The sequence below is a fragment of the Mercurialis annua genome, linkage group LG1-X (genome assembly GCF_937616625.2).
Source record: "Mercurialis annua linkage group LG1-X, ddMerAnnu1.2, whole genome shotgun sequence".
In the NCBI taxonomy this organism is placed as follows: Eukaryota; Viridiplantae; Streptophyta; class Magnoliopsida; order Malpighiales; family Euphorbiaceae; genus Mercurialis; species Mercurialis annua.
The window spans coordinates 20,024,718-20,044,376 of NC_065570.1; the positions used below are offsets into that span (position 1 = coordinate 20,024,718).

The following is a 19,659-nucleotide window of genomic DNA, read 5'->3' on the forward strand; positions in this document are numbered from 1 at the left end:
AAATAAATAACTAGTTCTACTGCGGTCTAAGAGTTCGAAAACAGAAACTAGTTTAATAACATGAAAACCTCTGAGGAATCAAAAGAATCGGAGTGGACCAGCTTTCAAATCATAAACCAGGAAAATTTGGGAAAAAACCGGGGTCAGATATACTGAGATGAGTTCGCAATACTATTTACATTTATTAAGTTTAAAACCCTTAAATCAAAACATCTTTTATACTAATATAATATGATTATGGAAAACAGTATTGAAATGATCCCAGCGTAAGTATGACATAGCATACCGATAAACCCAGAGTGGACGGGAACAAATCCTCGTCATATAAATATACCAGCGTAAGTAAGACTTTAGTCTGCCGTTTCCCAGAGTACTTACCGGTGCACACAGTCTCGATACAAGCCTATCGAGTAGCTCGTTTCAATCCAGATCCATAATCCGTAAAAACAGTTCACAAACATTTATAATATTAAAATATGATGCGGTACTTAATAAAGCGGCAAATAGCACTACAAACTCACTGCTTGCTTATCCACGTGATCTTGGCAAACAGCTAACCCTGCGTAGTCACCGAAGCACGAGCAGTCGACGGGTCTAAAATAATAAATAGGTCAATATCCGAACGACCCCTAACTCTAAGATCACTAGACACCACGTAGGACTAGCACAATTAAATAACCAGATAAATCACATAGAAATACAATTCTCAAATAAATTGTAATGCCGTAATTAATTCAAGACTATTGAGTTCGCACTTAAATCCAATCCGAAAGTATTATTAAAATAATATTTAATTGATAAATAAAATTAATATCTCAAATAGTGGGTTAGCCGATTTTTTTTTTTTAAAACTACCAAGCTAAACCCACATGTCGGTGACCCAAGTCCAAACCGACCCAACTGAAATTCCAGAGTTATAAACCACAGTTTATAATTAATATTAAACAAAATATTAATTAATATCAAAAATAGAACTCAATAGCTTGAAACCCAAGTAATTATAACTATCGACAAAAATATCTCAAATAATTAACCATCAAAATAAGGCTAAAATATAACTTTAATTCCAAAGGCATTCTAACCCAAAAATATTAATTTAACAATTAAATAATAATTAATGATAATTATTAATTTAATTTTTAAATATTAAAATATTATTTTTATGCCTTAAAAATAATATAATTTATTTGACAAACTTTCAAATTAATATGAAATTCCCAATACTCATTTAATATAGTCCAAATAAATAATTTAATTTAAAATTCTTTAAATTTTTTTATAAAATTAATATTAAATAAAAATATAAAATTTTAATGCCCAAATTAAATTTCAAATTATAAATAATAATAATATTATTTAAATCGCTAATTAATAAGTCGAAACCAATTTCGTAAATTAATATAAAAAAAACAAGATAGAACAATGAATAAAGTAACTTAAAGGATTAAACTATTTAACACCAATTAAGCTAGTGGTTTAAAAGAACTTTTAACCAAAAATAAAACAAGCTAAGCCAACCACATGTTGCCACACCTTCATCTTCTACAATTACACAACCAAACTTACAACCCATCTGCTATACAATTGCAGAAACCGATTTCACAACCAAACTAACCAATTTTAACAATTTCCTATCTCAACTAAGAACAACATTTAATTATTAAATCTTGAGTTTCATATTCATAATAAAAGAAGAAACCGTACCCAACATACTTAGGTTGACAGTAGTTAAAACTTAATGACAATCGATAACACGTAATACAAGAACAACGAACCAATCCGAAACGATGAGTTAAATTTCAAAACGAGGGCTTGAACCATTAACGACTATAATTCAATAAGATTTCTAATCCCTAACTCATAAAATCTTAGCCAAAATGAAATGAAGCATTCGGCAGAAAGTATTTGAAAAACATCACAGTTTATAATCTTATAAAGCGGTGAGACGGCGGCGATTAAAACGGATTCGTTTACGTACCGTTTGACAAACAAAAGGCGTAGAGACGTAGAGGAATGAGTCTACTATCACGGGAAACAAACGGAACTAATTTCGATCTCCGAACGGCTGCGGAACGGATTGAAATTCAGAGAGGTCGATTAGAATCAAAACAAAATTTCCAGAAAACGGTAAAACGACGGCGATTGATACGAGAAATATAACGTACCGTTTTACAAAACGAAAATTGGGATTTGTAGATACGTGAGTATTCTTCGAATGGAACGTTTCGGAACTGAAAATAACGTTCGAACGAGTGAGAACGATCCAAAAAACGAAAGGGTCGTTTTCAGCCAAAACAGAATTTAAAGGTTTCAAAAACTCACCTACGGCAGCAACTTCGGAAGGGATTTTGATCGATGGTTTCTCAGCGAAAAAGGGAAAAGATGGTGGCTAGGGTAAGTTTGAAGAGTGGTGAAGATATTTGGTTTAGAAAGCGTTTTTAAAATGCTTATAGATTGAGAGAAATCAGGGGGCAAAACTGCCCCCCTGAAATCTCGCAGCAGGTCTCGAACGAGACCTGCTAACAAAACGCAGGTCTCGTACGAGACCTGCACTTCTCGTACGAGACCAGGTCTCGGTGCAACGAGACCTTGTCCAACAGATTCTGGTTGGACCGAACCCGACCCGAACTTTTTTTTTTAAATAATTATTTTCGAAACCCAAACTTTAATTAAACCATTTCCGAATCAACTCATAAAACAATTTAATTACGACAACAATAAAAATGTTACCGGAACTCGTAATTTAAACTTTAAAATTTTACGGGATATTACATTCTCCCCAATTTATTAAAAATTCGTCCTCAAATTTAATCACAATTAACACATAGCACTTAAAATAAAACAAACACAAGTAAAACTCACAAAAATTCACATAGCAAATAATTTTCGTACCTCAAGGAAAAAGAAAAGGATAGCGACTCCGCATATCCGACTCGTTCTCCCAAGTGCACTCCTCAACAGAATGGTTTCGCCAAAGAACCTTGACCATCGGAATTTCCTTGCTCCGTAACTTACGAACCTACATATCAACAATCTCGACAGGCTGCTCCTCGTAAGATAACTCGTGGTCAATTTCAACACTCTACGGTACTATCACGTGAGAAGGATCAGAAACACACTTCCTCAACATGGAAATGTGAAACACTGGGTGAACCAACGACATATCTGGTGGCAATGCTAACTTGTACGCCACTGCTCCAATACGCTCAATAATCTCATACGGACCAACATACCTCGGTGCTAACTTCCCCTCAACAACAAAACGCACAACGCCCTTCATAGGCAAAACCCGAAGAAACACGAAATCTCCAACCCGAAACTCCATGTCTTTTCTCTTCGGATCAGCATAACTCTTATGCCGACTAAAAGCTGTCTCCAGTCTCCGCTTGATCAATGGTACCTTCTCTGAGGTAATCTGAATAATCTCTGCTCCCGAGAGCTTGCGCTCGCCAACCTCCTCCCAGCAGATAGGAGATCGACACTTGCGCCCGTACAAAGCCTCATAAGGTGCCATCTCGATACTAGCGTGGTAACTGTTGTTATAGGAAAACTCAATCAAAGGCAAATGAGTATCCCAGCTACCCTGAAAATCCAGAACACACATCCTGAGCATGTCCTCCAAAGTCTTAATAGTCCTCTCAGACTGACCGTCAGTTTGAGGATGAAAAGCAGTACTGAAATCCAATCTCGTACCCAAGGATTCGTGCATCGCCTTCCAAAACCGAGAGGTGAAAACTGAACCTCTGTCCGAAACTATCGACACTGGTACACCATGGAGACTCACAATCCGATCGATGTACAACTGTGCCAACTTCGAAGCCTGATAAGTAACCTTGATCGGTAAGAAGTGAGCTGACTTTGTCAAACGATCAACTATCACCCAAATCAAATCATACCCCTGTCGGGTACGTCGCAAACCAACCACAAAGTCCATAGCGATTCGCTCCCATTTCCACTCTGGAATTGGTAGCGGTTGCAGATATCCAAACGGTCTCTGATGCTCTAACTTTACCTGCTGGCAAGTCAAACACTTAGACACAAACTCTGCAACATCCTTTTTCATTCCGCTCCACCAGTACGTACCCTTGAGATCATGGTACATCTTGGTAGAACCCGGATGAACACTGTAAGCTGACTTGTGCGCTTCCTCCAGAATCTTGTCTCTCAAACAATCCGAATCCGGAACACACAGTCGAGAACCGTACCTGAGAACTCCATCTGCCAGAACAAACTCAGAATTTCCATCCAGATGGATCTCATCCATAATTCGTTTCAATTGTGGATCCTCAGGTTGTGAAGCTTTGATCCTATCAACCAAAACCGGTTGCACCTGCAACTGTGCCAACAAACAACCCTTATGCGAAACCTGAAATCCGTATCCCGAAGCTAACAAACTATGCCATTCACGAACCATGGGTCTCCGCCCAACCTCAGAAATATGAGCCAAACTGCCCAAAGACTTGCGACTCAACGCATCGGCTACCACATTAGCCTTACCCGGATGGTAATGAATAGTACAATCATAGTCTTTCAGTAACTCCAACCATCTCCGCTGTCTCAGATTCAGTTCACGGTGATCAAAAATGTACTTCAGACTCTTATGACCAGTGAAGATCTCGCAAGTCGCACCGTACAAATAGTGCCTCCAAATCTTGAGAGCAAAGACCACAGCTGCGAACTCCAGATCATGGTAGGATAATTCACCTCATGCTTCTTCAGCTGGCGAGAAGCATAGGCAATCACCTTACCATGTTGCATCAGAACGCAACCCAAACCGATACGGGAAGCATCACATACACAGTGAATCCCTCGATGCCAGATGGCAAAGCCAATACAGGAGCTGTAGTCAAAATCTCTTTGAGCTTCTCAAAGCTCGCCTCGCACTTGTCAGTCCACTCAAACTTAAAACCCTTCTGTGTCAGTTTAGTCATCGGTGCAGATATTCTGGAGAAATCTTGCACGAACCGACGATAGTAGCCAGCTAACCCTAGAAAACTTCTGATCTCGGTAACTGACCTCGGCCTCTGCCAATCCATAACTGCCTCAATCTTTGTCGGATCAACCTTGATCCCATCCTTTGACACCACGTGTCCTAAGAAAGTAACTTGATCCAGCCAGAATTCGCACTTCGAGAACTTAGCATACAGCTGATGCTCACGCAAAGTCTGCAGTATCGTTCTCAAGTGGAAAGCATGCTCCTCCTCACTCCGAGAGTAAATCAGTATGTCATCAATAAACACAATAACGAACTGATCCAGAAACGGCTTGAAAACCCGGTTCATCATATCCCTAAACGCTGCTGGTGCTTTAGTTAACCCAAAAGACATGACCATAAACTCGAAATGCCCATACCGCGTTCTGAAAGCAGTCTTAGGCACATCGACATCTCGTATCCGAAGTTGATGATACCCGGATCTCAAGTCAATCTTCGAAAAGCACTTAGCACCCTCCAACTGGTCAAACAAATCATCAATACGAGGAAGAGGGTACCGGTTCTTGATAGTAACCTTGTTCAGCTGTCTGTAGTCAATACACAGCCGAAATGACCCATCCTTCTTCTTGACAAACAACACAGGAGCACCCCACGGAGAAGTACTCGGTCTGATAAAACCACTATCAAGCAATTCCTGTAACTGTTTCTTCAGCTCTTTCAGCTCTGCAGGAGCCATCCGATACGGAGGTATCGAAATAGGAGCTGTTCCCGGAGCAACATCGATACAGAACTCAATGTCACGATCAGGTGGTAATCCAGGCAACTCCTCTGGAAACACATCAGTGAACTCATTCACTATTAGAACACCATGCACATCACCACTGTCACCCTCTAAATCACGAACCACTGCTAAGAAAGCCTGGCAACCTTTGCCCATCATACGCTTGGCCTTGATCGCCGAAATTAGATTCTTACGTGCTTCTGTCTTTTCCCCTTGGAAGGAAAAAGGCATATCACCAGGAATCCCAAACAATACCGACTTCCCTCGACAGTCGATAGAAGCAAAATGGCGTGAAAGCCAATCCATCCCTAAGATGACATCAAAAGATAACACGTCAAGCATAATCAAATCAGCACTAAGATCCCTACCATGTATAGCCACAGAACAAGACGGAAAGACCACGTCCACCACAACACTATCAGACAAAGGCGTAGATACAGATAAAGGCTCTAACAACCTAGATGGTGTCACACCCAACTTAGTAGCAAAACTCGAAGAAACAAAAGAGTGTGTTGCACCCGCATCAAATAAGACCAAGGAATCTACAAATGAAATGGGAACAGTACCTTGCACCACAGCGTTTGATGCACGAGCATCCTGAGGAGTCAGAGCAAATACTCTGGCCTGACCCTGTCCCTGCTGCGGTGCCTGAGAAGAACTGGAGCTACCCGAGCCTCTACCACCGTTCCCACGGCCACCAAAGCCACGCCCTCCTGAACCACGGCCCCGCTGGCCACCAAACGAAGCGACAGGTTGAGAATACCCTGCCGAAGGAGTGAAAACGGGCCTCTGCTGCCGAAAGAACGGCTGAGCAACACTAGCCGATGACATATGCTGTCCAGATGACGGACACTCCCTAGCAAAGTGACCCTGCTGGCCACAAGCATAGCAACTACCTGGTGCCACTGTGCACTGTCCCGAATGTCTGCGCCTGCAGTTCTGACAAAACGGGACGCTAGAAGTACCACTGTAACCGCGACCAGATCCACGGCTACTCCCACTGTAACCAGAACTGTGAGAATACGGCTGATACCCTTTTCGAACACCCCCTTTCTGACTCTTGTATTGGGAAGGCTTGTGCTGATAGCTGTTGCTACCACCATGCTGCCCACTCGTCTGAACAACACCGCTCGCCTTCTTCGTCTCAGTCATTCTCCCAAAGTGCAGTAAATTTGCCTCCATCCGACGGGCACTGTCCACTACAGCAGAAAATTCCTTGGTCGTCTCAGTCAGAAGACTAATAAAGTCAGCACCCAGACCCTTCACGTATCTGTCGTTCACCCTCTGCTGGTCAGTCTGCAGATCTGGGGCAAAGCGACTTAGTCTCAGAAACTCAGTAGTGTACTCATGTACTGATCTGTCTCCTCTCCTCAGAACCAGCAGTCTGTCTCTGAAACCTTCTGTCACTGAGAAAGGTAGATAAAATTCCTTGAATTGTGTCACAAAGTCCGCCCATGTAATAGTAGCCATAACTGCGCGAATCTCCCTGCGAAACCAGTCATTTGCAGCACCCTTCAAGGACATCTCCACTAGCATAACGGTCTGTCTCTCAGAAGCCTGTAGTCTCTGAGCATTCTGCTCAACCTCCTCCAGAAAATCTAGGGCGTCGCCGTCGCCTGCAAACTCAGTCGGCTTCAGCCTCAAATAAGCCAACACCAAGTCTCTGTCAGTGATTCCAGCACCACAAACCGCAACACCACCAGCCTGTGGTACCTGTTTCTGCACAATCTGTCCCAGCATAGCATACTGGTTCTGCATGGCGATCTGTCCCGCCTGCAGTTGCACTTGATTATTCTGGAGTGCAGTGATCCCAGCAAGAAATGTCGTGAAGTCAAATGGATCGATAGGAGCTTGTGGCACGCCTGGTGCCTGAAAGCCTACACCACCACGTCCCCTACCTCTGCCTCCAGCAGCCTGACCTCTACCACCCTGACCTCTGCCAGCTCGGCCTCTACCAGCCGGAACTCCACCTGCACGTCCCCTGCCAACTTGAACCTCTGGTTCATGCTGGTTAACCTCAATCGACATAGCGTCATCAGCTTCAGCCTAAGCCTGAGCTGCAGCACGCCCACGAGTGTTCATTCCTAAGAAGGAAACAACAAATCTCAAACAATGCCCATATGGCAACACCAGAGTATAATTTAATAGTTCACAAATCAACAATTTATCCAGAGTAATAACACTAACATTCCAGAGTAAAGCAAAAATTTCGCAAAGTAAAACATCAACAACACATAAGACCGACTCAACACTCCTAAAGGTGAAGGTAGAAAGTTTTGAAAACAAATAATGACGTTTCAAAAGACAAAACTTGAATCCTAATTCCGCAGTAGATCCTATGACACAACAGTAACACTTAACATGCCTTAAAGCGATAAACACGTAACATGCAAAAAATTTGGCCTTAGTTCGAAACTAAAGCTCTGATACCAACTTTGTCACGACCCAATTTCATGAATCGTGACTGGCGCTAGGGTATGGGTATGGTTGTACCAAAACCCGTAGCAAGCCTTGTGGAAATCAATTAAACATTTAAATCTTCAGAAATTGCTCCGGGGCAACCGAGACTCCAACCTAGGTCTAGCAATTTATATTACGGTTCTAATATAAATAACTTAAATATCTTGAATATTCCACAGCATGCGTTAAATATAATAATATCGTAATACAGAGTAATCATGCCAAATATAAATAATCGAAAATATCGACAAATCCAAAGTGAAATATCAAATGAAATAAATAACTAGTTCTACTGCAGTCTAAGAGTACGAAAACAGAAACTAGTTTAATAACATGAAAACCTCTGAGGAATTAAAAGAATCGGAGTGGACCAGCTTTCAAATCATAAACCTGGAAAATTTGGGAAAAAACCGGGGTCAGATATACTGAGATGAGTTCGCAATACTATTTACATTTATTAAGTTTAAAACACTTAAATCAAAACATTTTTTATACTAATATAATATGATTATGGAAAACAGTATTGAAATGATCCCAGCGTAAGTATGACATAGCATACCGATAAACCCAGAGTGGACGGGAACAAATCCTCGTCATATAAATATACCAGCGTAAGCAAGACTTTAGTCTGCCGTTTCCCAGAGTACTTACCGGTGCACACAGTCTCGATACAAGCCTATCGAGTAGCTCGTTTTAATCCAGATCCATAATCCGTAAAAACAGTTCACAAACATTTATAATATTAAAATATGATGCGGTACTTAATAAAGCGGCAAATAGCACTACAAACTCACTGCTTGCTTATCCACGTGATCTTGGCAAACAGCTAACCCTGCGTAGACACCGAAGCACGAGCAGTCGACGGGTCTAAAATAATAAATAGATCAATATCTGAACGACCCCTAACTCTAAGATCACTAGACACCACGTAGGACTAGCACAATTAAATAACCAGATAAATCACATTGAAATACAATTCTCAAATAAATTGTAATGCCGTAATTAATTCAAGACTATTGAGTTCGCACTTAAATCCAATCCGAAAATATTATTAAAATAATATTTAATTGATAAATAAAATTAATTCCTCAAATAGTGGGTTAGCCGAATTTTTTTTTTAAAACTACCAAACTAAACCCACATGTCGGTGACCCAAGTCCAAACCGACCCAACTGAAATTCCAGAGTTATAAACCACAGTTTATAATTAATATTAAACAAAATATTAATTAATATCAAAAATAGAACTCAATAGCTTGAAACCCAAGTAATTATGACTATCGACAAAAATATCTCAAATAATTAACCATCAAAATAAGGCTAAAATATAACTTTAATTCCAAAGGCATTCTAACCCAAAAATATTAATTTAACAATTAAATAATAATTAATGATAATTATTAATTTAATTTTTAAATATTCAAATATTATTTTATGCCTTAAAAATAATATAATTTATTTGACAAACTTTCAAATTAATATGAAATTCCCAATACTCATTTAATATAGTCCAAATAAATAATTTAATTTAAAATTCTGTAAATTTTTTTATAAAATTAATATTAAATAAAAATATAAAATTTTAATGCCCAAATTAAATTTCAAATTATAAATAATAATAATATTATTTAAATCGCTAATTAATAAGTCGAAACCAATTTCGTAAATTAATATAAAAAAAACAATATAGAACAATGAATAAAGTAACTTAAAGGATTAAACTATTTAACACCAATTAAGCTAGTGGTTTAAAAGAACTTTTTTTTTTTTTTTTAACGGAGATATATTATTGAAGAATCATTCAAAGTACAATACAAAATAAGAAACATAAAACTTAACTAAGGGAGGATACAACGTTTAATCTGCTGCACCCAATTATGCGCTTCTGTGTTTTGTTGTCGAGGTACTGATTGGAAGACAATATTATCGAAGGAATTTTGAAGATGCCAGATATCTGCACAAACACCTTGAAGACTTGCTATGGAGCATTTTTGAGATTTGATTATAGTGGTAATTTGGAGAGCATCACATTCGAAGATTGTATTTTTCCAACCTTTTGAAATTGCCCAATTCATTGCTTCTCGAAGAGCCAACATTTCCAAAATGCCCGGGTCCCAAATAAATCTGTATGCTGCCGAGAACTTACCTTTCAAGCACATATGTTCATCTTTAGACACAATTCCTACAAAACCTCTTTTCTTTCGTGCATCGACAGCAGCATCATAATTTAGCTTTATAAATCCTGTCGGAATTCCTTGGATATTTGTGATGTGAATGTGATTGCTTGATCTACAAGGATGAGGAATCGGTGATTTTTTCATGGACTGCTGGAATTCTTCTGCGTCCCTTAAAATACTGTGGATTGTGTCCTCAGGTGTGGGTATATCATCTTTGAAAATGAGGTTGTTCCTGGCTTTCCAGATGTGCCACAAAGAAAAGCCAAAGATAGTTATGGCTTTGTTACCAGGGTCGAGATCTTTAAGCTGCATTGTAATTTTCTTCCATTGGATTGCAAAATTTGATGAAATGTCAGCAGTTGATCGGTAATGGAGTGGTCCTTTAAACCATATCTGTTTAGCGAATGGGCAAGTGAATAGGAGGTGGGTTAATGTTTCACGTTCAGTGCAGTAAGAGCAGTCTGGGGGAAGAAGAAGTCGTTGATGGAGTGCAGCTCCCGTTGGCAAACCATCATGTATGCAGCGCCAAATGAATATCTTGATTTTATTTGGTAATGATAACTCCCATAAGTATTTCCAGTCCTGTTTGGATAATTGGGTTATCAGCGAAGTATATTCTCTGAATCCGTTATTGAGAGCAATATGATATCCAGACTTGACTGTATATTCTCCGTCAGGTTTGTAGTGCCAAATCAGTCTATCTTCATGAGGCCAGTAAGGTAATGGTAGAGCAAGAATTCTGTCAGCATCTTCTTTCGCAAATGTGTTCAAGATTAATGCTGAATTCCAATCCCGTGTGACTGGATTAATTAACTCCGATATCCTTCCTGAGAGCGGTGTCTGTAGAAATAAGGGTTTTGGAAGAAAGGGGTAAGACCCCGGTATCCAGGGATCCCGAAAGTATTGGAGTGATGATCCACTGTTAATTTGCCAGCGCAATCCTTTCATAAGGAGATCTCTACCCCAAAGCAAACTTCTCCATCCCCATGATGGCCGTCCAGACAATCTGCCCTCAAGTATTGTAGAAGAAGGAAAATACTTGCTTTGATAGACTTTGTAAAGCAAAGAGTTAGGATTTTTCATAATTCTCCAGAATTGTTTACCCAAAAGGGCTTGATTGAATGCTTGCAAATCCTTAAACCCTAGACCCCCTTCCCATTTTCTGTGGCTCATCTTACTCCAAGCTATCCAGCACATTTTCTTTTCAGATTCTTTCTGACCCCACCAGAACTGTCTAACTAGGTGGTGAATACGATGGCAAAGAGACTGTGGAAGTCTGAAACACATCATGCCATAAATTGGGATAGCCATTGCAACTGCTTTAATCATAATTTCCTTCCCTGCTGAGGATAAAAAATTTTCTTTCCATCCGGCTAATTTTGAAGCAATAGCAGAGATGATGTGTGAGAAGGTCTGATTTTTGGATCTCAAAATTTGATACGGAAGGCCCAAGTACTTTTCCTGAATTGCATTTTGCGGAATGCCTAACATCTCAGTATATAGCTGGCTTTGGTACTCATCTACATTTGCGCTGTAGAAAACTGAAGATTTTTTGTAATTGATGCACTGACCACTTTGTTGGGCATATGTATTGAGGATAAGCTGGATGTTTAAGATTGCAGGAAGGGTGGCCTTGGAGAAGATTATGGTATCATCCGCAAAAAGCAAATGGGTGATTGTTGGACATCTGTAATTGAGTTTAATGCCTTGAAGGGATTTATCTAGGATTGCTGAACTGATTATCTGAGTCAAGCCTTCAGAACATAGGACATATATCAAAGGAGACATTGGATCTCCTTGTCTTATGCCTTGAGTTGGTTTAAAGAAACCGTGGGAGGATCCATTAATTCAGACTGAGTACGTTACAGATGTAATACACTTCATGATCCATTCAATAAAGATGGGGTGGAAACCCCAAGCAGTAAGAATAGAATGAATGTATGGCCACTCCAGCCGGTCATAGGCTTTGCTGATATCTAATTTTAGAGCCATGAAATGGGTGTTTCCTGAAGGTCGGGTTTTCAAATAGTGAATCAGTTCATGGGCCAGTAGGACATTGTCCAAAATGGACCGCCCTTTTGTAAAAGCATTTTGATTTTGGGAAGTTAAGACAGGTACAACGTTTTGAAGTCTGGATGTAAGGATTTTAGATATTATCTTGTAAAAGACTGAACAAAGGCTTATGGGTCGAAAATCGGAGACTATGAGAGGTTTAGGGATTTTAGGGATTAGGGCAATGATTGTATGGTTTAAGCTAGTCAATATGTGACCCCCTTGGAAGAAATTTTGAATCGATAGTATAATGTCATTTTGGATGAGATACCAGAAATTTTGGTAGAACAAGGAGGTAAATCCGTCACTCCCTGGGGCTTTGGAAGGATTAATGGAGAAGGTAGCATTTGCAATTTCCTGGATTGAAACTGGTCTACATAATGCCAAATTCATATCAAAATTGACTCTAGTTGGGACTGGATTGTTTACCTGTGTTTGCGAACTTTGAAATGTGGAGGTAAATTGATCCTTGAAATGCTCCAGTATTAGTTGTCGAATCATGTGAGGCTGTGTGGTTCAATTTCCATGGGGATCATTTAAACCAAGAATAGTATTCTTCCTCCTACGATGCATGGTGCTGGCATGGAAGTATTTTGTGTTTTGATCCCCCTGTTGTAGCCAAGTCTGCCTTGATTTCTGTCTCCAAAAGTCATCCTCCTGTTTGCGTGCCTCATATAGTTGCTGCTCCAGTTGTCTGATATATGGCCAATGAATATACACTGGTGGTTGGGATTTCGCACTTTGTAATTGTTGCGTTAGATGTTGAATTTTGGTTTTTGCGTTTGTTTTGGAGTCACTATTCCACTTGACAAGAGAATGACAGACATTTTTTAATTTTTGGTAAAGTTGATACATTGGAGAGCCATTGGAGTTGAAATTCCATGCTTCTTCAATGATCTGGTGAATTTGTGGATGCTTGAGCCAATGTTTATCAAAATGAAACATGCCTTTTGGGTGAGGGATAGTGGTATCCCTTGTAAACAGAAGGGCACAATGATCCGATCCAATCACATCTAAATGCTGGACTTGTGCATGAATATGGTGCTGTAACCAGTTTGGGCTAGCAAAAACACGATCAATTCTCTCTTGGATAAGGTATGGATGTGCTCTACGGTTGCTCCAAGTATAATCAGAACCCAAATAGCTTAAACTATGCATATTCATATTGAAAATAAAGGTTTGAAAAATTACATGCTGGTTTGGATCAAAGGGCAGACCTCCTAACTTATCTGTTTGATCTAAGACATCATTAAAGTCCCCCACAAAAACAAAAGACTGACAAAGCCGATTCTTTAAGCTAGCTAGACATTGAAATTGCCCATCCCGCACTGATTGTTTGGTGTTTAGATGGCAACTAACTAAATCAAAGCAAACATCAAATTGATCTATGATTGACATAGCTACAAAATAAGTATCATATTGATGAATTTGAACCTGTATATCCAGATTCCAAAATAGGGCCATGCCTCCCGAGTTTCCTTGAGGCTCGATCACAAAATGTTTCTGGAACTTTAAGGCCTTTGTCAGTGAAAGGGTTTTATCCAACTTGTTTTTTGTTTCAACTAAAATGACCATATCTGGATTGGCAGTTTTGCACATAGTCTTTAGTTGCTGGATTGTCAGGGGATTCCCCAACCCTTGACAATTCCAGAAAATCAGCTTCACGGATTCTTTGGAGACCCATTAGGGGTGGTCTCCTCATCCCGGAAGAAGCTGTCTGTGTTGAAGGGTTCTTCCAATTCTTCAATAATAACTGGCAGTTGACCTGCAGAGTTGAAAAAGTCTGGCAAGGTATAGTTTATTTCTGCTGCTGTGTGCATTGTTTTGCTGATTTTAAAATGATCTTGTTCATGATGTGTGACCCAATCAATCTTTCGCTTACCGTCTACTACCTGCATTGCCATGGAATCAGACTGGTAAAGAGTAGAAGCTTCATGACGAACAAATCGAGTCCATGTGGTCTGGGTCTTTACAGCAGAAGAGGAAGATTCCTGACAGTATTTGTTTCTCAGTGTCATGCCAAGTATGGGATTCGTGTTGTAATCATCAATGCAGGCTTCTTGGAAGAGAGTGAGGATTTCCTCTTGATAAGCTGCATTGCAGTCCGTTGAACCATTGGCACAGTGTGGATTATTGCGGTATAAGAGATCCAAACATACTTCAATCTGTTCTATCTCAGCCAGCATAATGTGTGGGCCTCCATTTAGAAATTTGGCTTTCAAATGTGGGCTTAGAATATAAATGAGATGCTGGGGGAGAAAAACAGGTTTTGGGCTTCTAGTTGGGCCATATTATTTAGGGGGTGGGTTCTGCAGGATAGGATGTGTAGCGGGAACAGTTGTATATATTGGGTTAATGATAATGCCTTTAGAGAAGTCAAGGAGTGCTTTGGTAAGTAAGGCAGGTGAAGGAGCTGTGGTATTACTGCCAGGTGTTTTGGATTGTGCAGTAAATTGGAAAGATGGTTCTTGGATAGCGGGGTACTTACCTTTTGTCGGGGCACGTGTACCCTCAAATGCTGTAGAATCATCTGACAGTAAGATTTGTGGCGGCTTAACCATCATAGTGCTTTCCACTACCTCGTTATTTGAAATGGTAGTTGTGCATGGATACTGTGGCATGCATGGCAGAGGGGTTGTGACAGCCGGATTGATGTTAGTGTTCTGCTCAGCCGGAAAATGTAGCGGAACTTGACGGCAGTGCTGCGGCCGGCGAGTGTCTGCCTGGAAATGGGCATCATAGTCACTCTTATTTCGGACCAAAGAGCTATGTAACAGTGGTGCAGCTCCTAGAAATGGCCCATAAGGGAGAGGTTGGCCAGGTTGCATGTAGATGCGTTGAGCTTCATTATCCAGCCGGTACCTGCAAGCACGAATCATATGACCCATACGGCCACAATAAAAACAAGTATCTGGGAAACCTTCATATTTGAAATCAACCCAGACCGCAGCAGGAGTATTAGGGTTAGTCATGATGCCCTTTGCAAATGGTTTATTAGCTAGAATCTCCACCTTAAGGCGCAAGAATTGCTGTCTCCAGATAGGGTTAGTTGCATCAATATCAACTTCCAGTAGCCTGTGGAACATAGCCCCTAACTTGGTAGCATTCATTGCTGTAATTTGATTCCTAGGGAGGCCATGAATCTGGACCCAGAAGATGGTGGTTCTAAATTGAATATGGTTGATGTTTTTATGAGTTGGCCATTCTTTAATAACCATATGCTGGTGCAGGATATTCCATGGCCGTTGCGCGAGTACTTTATCATAGTCGGTCTTGTTCTCGAAGGCGAATGAAAATAAGCTGAAGGAGACCCGTTCCACCAATAGACCTGCTGTAGGTTTCCATTCCTGTTGAACCCATTGTTGAACTTCAGGAGCTTCAAAGGTCTTCTTTGTGAGGATGCGCCCCAGAAGAGTCCATTGATATCTTGTGGGTACTGCTTCATTATCAGCTTGGAGGGTGATTATGGGTTCAGAGACAGACATTTTTTTTGTGCGCTCAGTAAGTTCAGCCACAGAGGGGTAGGAATATTTTTTAGAGCGGTTGGAGGAGGAAGAAGCCATTATGAATGTGGGTGATATGTAGAGTAAATGAGAATGTGTAAAGCAAAAGCAACCTAAAGAACGAGTAAATGAAGAGCCGGTTGAGTGTTTTGTGAACATCCAAGTAAAGCAGAACGGTTGAACTGACTGGTGTGCCATGTGGCATCTTTGCTCTTCCCTAAACCGGAAGAGCTTCAAGTGCTTCATCTGAAGTGATGAAGAGGAAAGGACGCGCGTGGGGCGCGTTCAATTTAAGAACTCACTTTCCCTTAAAATTATGTTTGAACGCTTAAAAGAACTTTTAACCAAAAATAAAACAAGCTAAGCCAACCACATGTTGCCACACCTTCATCTTCTACAATTACACAACCAAACTTACAACCCAGCTGCTATACAATTGCAGAAACCGATTTCACAACCAAACTAACCAATTTTAACAATTTCCTATCTCAACTAAGAACAACATTTTAATTATTAAATCTTGAGTTTCATATTCATAATAAAAGAAGAAACCGTACCCAACATACTTAGGTTGACAGTAGTTAAAACTTAATGACAATCGATAACACGTAATACAAGAACAACGAACCAATCCGAAACGATGAGTTAAATTTCAAAACGAGGGCTTGAACCATTAACGACTATAATTCAATAAGATTTCTAATCCCTAACTCATAAAATCTTAGCCAAAATGAAATGAAGCATTCGGCAGAAAGTATTTGAAAAACATCACAGTATATAATCTTATAAAGCGGTGAGACGGCGGCGATTAAAACGGATTCGTTTACGTACCGTTTGACGAACGAAAGGCGTAGAGACGTAGAGGAATGAGTCTACTATCACGGGAAACAAACGGAACTAATTTCGATCTCCGAACGGCTGCGGAACGGATTGAAATTCAGAGAGGTCGATTAGAATCAAAACAAAATTTCCAGAAAACGGTAAAACGGCGGCGATTGATACGAGAAATATAACGTACCGTTTTACGAAACGAAAATTGGGATTTGTAGATACGTGAGTCTTCTTCGAATGGAACGTTTCGGAACTGAAAATAACGTTCGAACGAGTGAGAACGATCCAGAAAACGAAAGGGTCGTTTTCAGCCAAAACAGAATTTAAAGGTTTCAAAAACTCACCTACAGCAGCAACTTCGGAAGGGATTTTGATCGATGGTTTCTCAGCGAAAAAGGGAAAAGATGGCGGCTAGGGTAAGTTTTAAGAGTGGTGAAGATATTTGGTTTAGAAAGCGTTTTTAAAATGCTTATAGATTGAGAGAAATCAGGGGGCAAAACTGCCCCCCTGAAATCTCGCAGCAGGTCTCGAACGAGACCTGCTAACAAAACGCAGGTCTCGTACGAGACCTGCACTTCTCGTACGAGACCAGGTCTCGGTGCAACGAGACCTTGTCCAACAGATTCTGGTTGGACCGAACCCGACCCGAATTTTTTTTTTAAATAATTATTTTCGAAACCCAAACTTTAATTAAACCATTTCCGAATCAACTCATAAAACAATTTAATTACGACAACAATAAAAATGTTACCGGAACTCGTAATTTAAACTTTAAAATTTTACGGGATATTACATTCTTGTAATACCCCGTATTCTTATAAGCCACGTGTAAAGGTTTTATTAGCCGGGAATACATAAATTAAATTTAAGCGTAAAATTTAATTTATAAGTATCCCTAAAATTATATCGTAATAATAGAAGTTTAAAATTTAAATCGGGTATTTAAATTTTAATAAAGGGATATGAACGGGACTAGTCGAATAATAAATACGACTGGAGTCGTAAGATAAAAATATATTAATAATTAATATATCAATATACCACTCTAATCGGAGAGTTTAATATTTCGGATAAAACCCCGAAATTAAAATGTCGAAATTTGAAAGTCTCGACGAGTTATTAACGAATATAAGTTAATATATATATATATATATATATATATATTATATTAATTAAAAAAAGAGAGGATAAGAAAGGAAATGAATTGGGTGAGGCGGTCAGGAGTGATGAGAAAGTAAGGAAAAATGTTTCTTTTAATCCCTAAACTCTTACTTCAATTAGTTTTTGGTTATAAACTAATTAAGTATTATTCGTTAGTCCAAATTGAAATAAAATAATATATAAGTCTCGAGCGAATAATTTTGGTATCATTATTCGCGAAATAATTTGACGAAACTATCGTCAAAATTTCATAGAATTTGAACGTAGAAAGTTTAATCAAGTGGGACTGATTTAAACCTAATAAATCTTCAGAGATTTATTAAGAATAAAATATAAGTCGAATAAGAATAAAAATTATAGTTTTATTCTTATTGTATTTTATTAGATTTTTGGGTAAAGTTTTACGAAATTCGGAAGTCGTTTCCGTTTAAGTTACGGACGACTATTTAAAAATTTGAGTTAAAGTGGTATATTCGCCAAATCTTATATATATATGTTGCCATATCAATTTAAATGAACATTGGGTTCATTTCCTTCATTCTCACAGAGAGAATGAAGCTGCTTTCCTCTCCAGAGACGCGCGAGCATTAGGGTTCGTCGCGATTCGGTCCGTTTCTCGATTCTAACTCCGTTTCTTCGACGATTACTCAAGTAATCGAGGTACTAATCCCGTATCAAACGTTTATTTTAATATATTTCGATATATTTCGAATATATATACGTTTATAAATGGTTACCGTATCGAATCGAACGTATACCTATTATTTTTACGTTTCGAATGTGAATTTGGATATATTGGATTGTGTATACGTGTTAGGAGCGGAAAAATGAGGTTGAAACACGTCGGAATGCCCCGGGAATCGAATTTCCCCGGGGCTGTGCACGTTGGTGCACGGACGTGCACATATGGTGCACGAACGTGCACCAATTTGGAGGTGCACGAACGTGCACCATCCAGGGTGCACGACCGTGCACAATGGTGCACGATCGTGCACTAGCCAGGGGTGCACGAACGTGCACCCAAGGTGCACGGACGTGCACCAGGCCGACGCCAAAGGGGAAACATTCCTTTGGGGCTTTTTGCCCTATCCGTTTGACGTAGTTTCGTCGAACTAAAACGTTTAAAAATGATAACTTCTTTTGAAGAAAGTGAAAAGAGTTTTTAAACCTAAACTAAAGACTTTTAAAATATGATTTTAAAAGTAAAGTTAAACGTTTAAAAAGGACTTTAAAAGAGTTAAAGTCGACGTTTAACCGGTTTAAAAGATTTAGCAAACGATGTTGCTAAATAATTAGTAGTCGACTGTGAATGGCTTTGGCAATCAAGTCGATGCTAGTAAATGATTTTAATTAGGTATTGTTATACCTAAAATGACTTCTAGAGTGAAGTCTAAACGTTTTCTTAAGGTGAAAACGATTCAAATGGTTTTTAAAAAGAAAAAGACCATACGTGCTATGTGTTATATGTTAGATTAAACCTAGGTTTCAGGACCTAGATGTTTATACTAGAAATGAGTATTGATGTATTGTCTTGTGTTATTTGTATGTTTGATCCGACTAGCTGTCCAGCAGTCAGACCAGGACTCCAGGGAGTGTGTCACACACACGGCGGTGCTAAGTAGTTACTTAGCAGTACTGTGAGTTTACGTGTTTACTTTTGAATATCAGTATTCAATTATTTTAAATCCATAAATCGCAGTAGTATAAACTAGCCAAGAAAGGTCCATTGGAACGAGCTACCTATTGGGCAGCAATAGGGTTG

At 39.4% G+C, this 19,659-nt stretch overlaps 1 protein-coding gene across 1 annotated transcript; it reads right to left on the bottom strand.

Moving 5' to 3' along the window:
* Positions 1-5,616: 5,616 nt before the first annotated feature.
* LOC126666671 (uncharacterized) lies at positions 5,617-12,138 on the bottom strand. The gene is made up of 5 exons (XM_050359512.1): positions 10,045-12,138; positions 6,996-7,418; positions 6,728-6,890; positions 5,770-5,824; positions 5,617-5,656 (listed from the first exon to the last, which is right to left on the bottom strand). The coding sequence occupies exons 1-5, from the start codon at positions 12,136-12,138 to the stop codon at positions 5,617-5,619; spliced, it is 2,775 nt and encodes a 924-aa protein (XP_050215469.1).
* Between the last annotated feature and the right edge of the window lie 7,521 nt (positions 12,139-19,659).